Raw genomic sequence first — 6,172 nt, 5'->3', positions numbered from 1 at the left:
ATATTTTTAGCACACTATTATTTCTCACCATTGTATTAGAATTCAGTCAGCTGAGAGTCAATGAACCGACATTTATTGAACATCTACTATGTGCCAGGAATTGTTCTGGACCCTAGGGATATAAGAGAAGTTAGGGATTATCTACTTCAACCCATCACTTCATCAGGTAAAAAAACTGAGGCACAGAGCAGGTTAAATGATTTGTCCATGGTCATTCTACCAGTAAAGAGCAAAGCTGGATGCTTTTTCTACTCTTTCTCTTCAAATTGCAACATTTGATAAATGCATGTGGACTTGATTGTACAATCAATACCCCAGGAAGCTACATTTTTCCATTCTCCTCTGTTGTCTGTGGTGGTGCCAAATAGGTCCACAAGTCTAACACTTCCCTTAAAAGGTGGAGCCTAATTCTCCTCCTCTGTGTATGAGCTGGACTTAGTGACTCCTTTTTAAGGAAGTGAAAAAAGGTGGAAGGGACAGTGTATGATTCTGGAGACCAGGTCATAAAAGGTACTGCAGCTCCCTCTTTCTCTCTCTGGATTTCTGGCTCTGCTGGAAGTTTGCTGCCATGTGTGAGGAGAGCCCATGGAGAGGCCCACAGGGCAAGGAACTGAGGCCTCCAGCCAAGAGCCCTGTGAGTGAGTCACCTTGGAATCGGGTCTTCTAACCCCAGTCAAGCCTTCAGATGACTGTAGACCTGGTCAACTGCTTGACTACAACCTCATGAGAGACCCTGAGCCAGAGCCACCCAGGTAAACCACTCCTAAAGTCCTGACTCTCATGTAATGTGTGATGTAACAAATCTTCATTGCTTTAAGCTGCTAAATTTGGGGGTAATTTATTATATAGCAATAGAGAACTAATACACTCCCTTATTGCCGCTTTATATTTACTCCGACCCTCTCCTGACCTTCCTCCAATATCCTATTTTATAGTTTGTGTCTTTGGGGCAATGATGGACACATCTTTTTTAGCTCTGATATTTTTTGCTATATTTATTTATTTAATAGCTTTCTTGAGTTATAATTCACATACCATAAATGGGCCAACACATTTTTGAAATTGTGGTTAAAAACTACACATTTTAACCATCTTAAAGTATACAATTCAGAGGCATTAAGTGCATTCATGATGTTGTGCAACCACCACCACTACCCAGTTCCAGAACTTTTTCATCTCCCAAATGGAAACCCCATACTCACAGCTGACACATTTTCAAAGATAAATTTAATTTTTTTGTCCCCCAAATCTGGCACAATCAGGTAGTAAAAAGAAAAAAAATTAAATAAAACTTCTTTAAAGGTAAACAAAATCAGAGAAAACACCATTAATACTTCTAATGACAGCATGTGAATCTGTTCACATTCTTGTACAGAATAAGAAAATTCAATGAGTACATTCTATTATGGATAACATAAAATCTCAAATAAAAGTGTTGCCAAAAAATCAGTCTTGGGCTTCCCTGGTGGCGCAGTGGTTGGGAGTCCGCCTGCCGATGCAGGGGACACAGGTTCGTGCCCGGGTCCGGGAAGATCCCACATGCCGCGGAGCGGCTGGGCCCGTGACCCATGGCCGCTGAGCCTGCGCGTCCGGAGCCTGTGCTCCGCAACGGGAGAGGCCACAGCAGTGAGAGGCCCGCGTACCGCAAAAAAAAAAAAAAATCAGTCTTTAAAATTCCCTTTAGGTCCATCAAGTGCAGAACATCCACATCGTACATAGCGATCAAGAAACTCTAACTGGGAACAGCTGCTGGGACAGCAGGGGGAGCAAACAGGTATCATGTAGTGATGGCCTCCAATCTTATAGTATTAATGGTACCTACAGCCTTGGGGTTAGAAGGCTCCGGAAGGAACCTCTGGGCTCAGTTAGTTCATAATATCCACCACAGGTTTGGGAGTGAGAGTTAGTAGCATTTTGGCCAGATGCATGCCAGCTCAGGAGTAGGGTACATGTTGGTAACAGGTGTCATTAATTCTAGCACCATTTCTTTCCAATCATTGTTATTTTAATACAAGTTAGTTGTAACCGGAGAATATTGCTACTGAACTGAAGGAATGGCTGTACCATGACCTATATCATACAGCTTGGTAGTTTTAGTTTCTAGTGTCCTCTGCAGAAGAGAACTGAGGATTATTGGCAGAAGAGTATCTTCAGTAGGCATATTTTTCTCCCCTCTCCCTCTGAGAGGACATTACAACTTCACTATGGCGTTTCCTAGACTTCCCAGATATGCAGACTGTGCTCCTGCCCCTGGAGGGCAGCTCGAGAACAGAAAAGCTACGGTTGGAAGATCTTTATATTCAGCCCCGTATTCAGCTCATTGGATTAGCACCTTCCACGGTGTGAGACTTTCTCATTTACTCATTTGTTCATTCATTCACTTATTTTGTTTTAAAGTATTGAGTGCCTTCTATGTACCAGGCATTGATGCAGGCATTGATGATAGGCAGTGAATGAAACAGTGGAGCTAATGTAAAAAAGAGTATAGTTTTTGGACATACTTCTCTGAGTTTGACACTCCTGAATGCTAATCTGGACTGGTCCACGTTAGTAGGACATTGGTGGGGCTAAGAAAGAGCTGGCAGGTCAAACTGTGCATCCTCCTTCCCCAACTTCAGAACCTCAATACAAGCAGTAAAACTGAGAGGATAAGAGAAACGTGGATGTACCTTCATCTGTGTTACCAAGGCTCGGTATCCCGGATGCCGGCCATTTCCTTTTTCAAATTGCCTACTTGCATCGTCTCAGGACAATATTATCCTTTTCCAAGGTCTCTCCTCACTGCTACTGAAGAGCGGTGCAACTGAATATATTATGAGACATAGCTACACTCATGAGAATAAACTAGAAAAAAAGTCACCAAGCAGATGACAGAGACCCAAGCACTGCCATGAGCATGCCCACAGAGCCAGACGCACCGCCCTTTCTGGGCGGGGCTCTAGCTTTAGTGTCAGGAGCAAAAGAAAGGCAGGCCTCAGCAGTGTTCCAAAAACCAGTGGTGCCCATAGTGGAGAAGCGAAGCACCCTTCCCAGGCATGGGATACATGAGTCAGAAGAAAGGGTAGAAAAAGAACCACAAAGGAAGCGGGGTAGCAGGCAGTCCAGACAAGATGAGCAGTGGCTGGAAAAAACTGGGGAAAAAACAAATTTCCCTATTGTAAAAACCAAAACCAAGGAGTAGGCCTAGTGCCACACTGATCTTAATAATGCAACGAGCCTTATGCTCCATGACGGGATGAGTGACGAGGTGAGTGAAGAGATGCAAGAGCGAGGGGTGAACCAAGCCAGCGTATTCACATGGGATGCCTAAACACGATGTCTCACAGACAGGGAGAACCCCTGGCCAACAGAACCATTAACAACTGTCTGACCCTTTCATTTGTTCCAAGAAATGTGAATCACTCCAATAAAACCCAGCTATGGGCAGAGGGAACTCTAACATCTGACTTGTGAGGCAAAAAGAACCAGCTGCTCCAGGTTCCAAGACTCAACAACTTCCTCTTTCAAATCGTGTTCCCCGCTGTCCCACAGCTCAGGAAAGAGGGAATGAAGCCAGTCACCCTCTCCTCTAGACACACGCCCCAGTCAACAGCAGAAGTGTTCGGATTTTATCAGCATCTCAAACGTACTAGGGGTTGAAATTAGACACCTCAGTGTGGTTTAGGAGCAAGAGAAGGGCCAGGTGAACCCAGGCTGGGAGAACAATGAGACAAGAGTCACAAAGTAAAGGCCTGAAGTCCAACTCGCAACAGAAAGGCTTTCTAGCTGCCCCTTAGGTTGCCTGAAATCCTACATCCAGGGGCCCCAAGCCCCAGTGGCCTTGGGATCACAGCGGGGATCTTGTGCTGGGAAGTACACGGGCACTGAGTGTTTCTGGTAGAACTGCAGACGGGAAAGGAGCTGCTTGACGATATGAGGATATTCTCTTGACAGGTCATGCCTTTCCTGTGGGTCCTGATCAATGTCAAAGAGCCAGAAGGTCTTGGTCGGTGGGTCCAAGGAGCGTATCACGGAAACATTATACTGAGATGGTGGAGGAAACCAGTAACCACAGCCTGGCAAAGAAATACAACAGTTTATTGGAGGAGGAGTATTGTAGGCAGGTTCTAATTTCAAGGAAGGAGTCTGGGGGACAAGGCTGAGCTCTGTTGTGGGTACAGACACGTAAAAAAATCTGGCCCTTGATGCTATGTCTAGATCTGTCTCCGACTCTGACTTCTGGTGCTTTAACTAAACATGTCTCATGTGTGTGTGTCTGGGGGTGGTGGTGGTGGTAGTTATTTTTAGTTGTCACAGTGACTTGTCAGGGGGTGCTACTGCCATTTAGTGGTCTGGGCCAGGGATACTAAAATATCTTAGAACATATGGGACAGTCACAAACGATGAAGGACTGTCTTGCCGCAAACGCCAAGAATGCCCTCATTATAAACATTGCTTAACTGCATCAAAATCTTAACCATCATACCACATACCATAAAAATATTTAAAAGATGTCACTTCTAGAGAATGTGCTCAGGGGAAGCAACCTCCTCCCCCCACTGTACCATTGGTTGAAGATGTAGCTTTCAGAGATGCTCTTTGCTAGCTAGAAGCGCTGTGCTTGACGGTCGTGCATATGGGAAACCCTTATTTTCCATGAAGCACTAGAGCTGCATTTCTTCCTTTCACCCTCCCCCCACCTCTACAGTTAATTCTTAATTTGTAAAAAATTTAGGACCAGATGACACTCCTTCCCCTCATTCAGCAGCCCCAGAGATCATGTTTTGCAAAAGGCAGTTGCTCTTTGGTAAAGTTCTCCTAGCTGTTCTAGTGGGAAATGTTAAGCCTTCTACCTGGGTAGCCCGTGAGGAGTTTCCAGTTCCTGTGTCTGATGGCAGCATGGACAGATGTGTTGAAGCCTGAATATTCTGGAAGGGAAGAATCATACTTTGCCGGAACCATGCTGTTCCCAGGACCTGGTGAGAGGGTTTGGAAGAATCAGATTACTGTTACTGGAATGTGTCGTCATAAATCAACATTTTACATCCCTCTTGCAGAACAGTAGCTTTTATTCAACACTGGCGCGTAAACGTGGATCCTGCCACAGAAATGAATCTTCTATTAAATATAAACAGAAAGCTCCAGTTACATTAAACGTCAGTCATAAACCACCACTAATATAAAGGAAATCCCAAAGAGATTAGAACACTAATTCATCCTTAAAACCACTATGCTCTGCCTACGTACAGCTGGCCATATGCAGAACTGTGTTCTGTGACAGCATGTGGGGTTGTTTCTTTGGTAGGTTTTGTTTTTGCTGTTAAATGATTGAGTTAAATCCATTCTCTGTGTATACTTGTACACCTATGCAGATAATATAATACATTATAAAATGCACATTTTAATGGAGTCTGTCTCAAGCTATGAGAGTTCAAGCATGCCATGATAAATCGTACATACGTTTATTTTTTTAACCACACTTATGAAATCTAAAAGTAAGTGAGCAACGCTCAGTTAACTATTCGGATAAGATAATTCTGGTAGATAAATTACTGGTTGGTATCATGGATTATATTAATTTATCATCTTGAGGTCTTATATTAATTGATCATCAGGTTTGGAGGGGCACAATTAATAGTGCCTGATCCCTCTTCCCCTCTTGACTTTGGAACCAGTTGAGAGGTAGAGGCCAGAGAGATGGAGCTAAAAATATTGCTTTTGTTACTGATAAAGTTGATTGGAGAGAACATAACTTCAGATCTGTGTCAGAGAGGGCTTGCTAATAATTGACGCTTGTGTGTTGACATATATCCTGGGGACAGGCTGGCTCCAAAATTAGACAAAAGGGTCTGAACTGAGCATGCTCAGTTCCTTCTTTTGGATAACTTCCTTCTGCACCTGCTTGTGGGGAGGAGCGAATAAGGTGAGAGAGACCTGAGTTCTACTCTAGTTGAAGACCCTGGTGAATCCCTGAAGGCAAGGTATGGAGGTCCCCACCTCACTCCTACCTGTGCATGTTTAAAAGCCTCAACTTAGGGCTTAATTGTTTAATATTTAGTCTGTTTTAAATCCACATTTATCTGTCAACTTTTCAAATATGGTCATAGCAATCACCTTGGGTGTACGTCCAAAGGCTGTCAGACTACCTGTCCAATGACTAATAGCTGTAGTGTGTGATGTGTCTGTAAAAGTG

General features: G+C 43.9%; 1 protein-coding gene across 1 annotated transcript in view; it reads right to left on the bottom strand.

The window, feature by feature from the left end:
• Nucleotides 1–982: 982 nt before the first annotated feature.
• Nucleotides 983–6,172, bottom strand: part of ARSB (arylsulfatase B) — a 175,604-nt gene continuing 170,414 nt past the window's right edge. Inside the window, exons 7-8 of the mRNA XM_032626196.1 lie at nt 4,833–4,955; nt 983–4,055 (exon numbers count right to left, since the gene is read on the bottom strand). Coding sequence (XP_032482087.1) covers nt 3,790–4,055; nt 4,833–4,955 — 389 coding nt within the window. The 3' untranslated portion in view covers nt 983–3,789. The remainder of the gene's footprint in view (nt 4,056–4,832; nt 4,956–6,172) is intronic.

This window comes from Phocoena sinus, chromosome 3 (genome assembly GCF_008692025.1).
Source record: "Phocoena sinus isolate mPhoSin1 chromosome 3, mPhoSin1.pri, whole genome shotgun sequence".
Classification (NCBI taxonomy): Eukaryota; Metazoa; Chordata; class Mammalia; order Artiodactyla; family Phocoenidae; genus Phocoena; species Phocoena sinus.
Note: the sequence above shows the minus strand (reverse complement) of the source record. Positions and strands in the feature narration are given on the sequence as shown.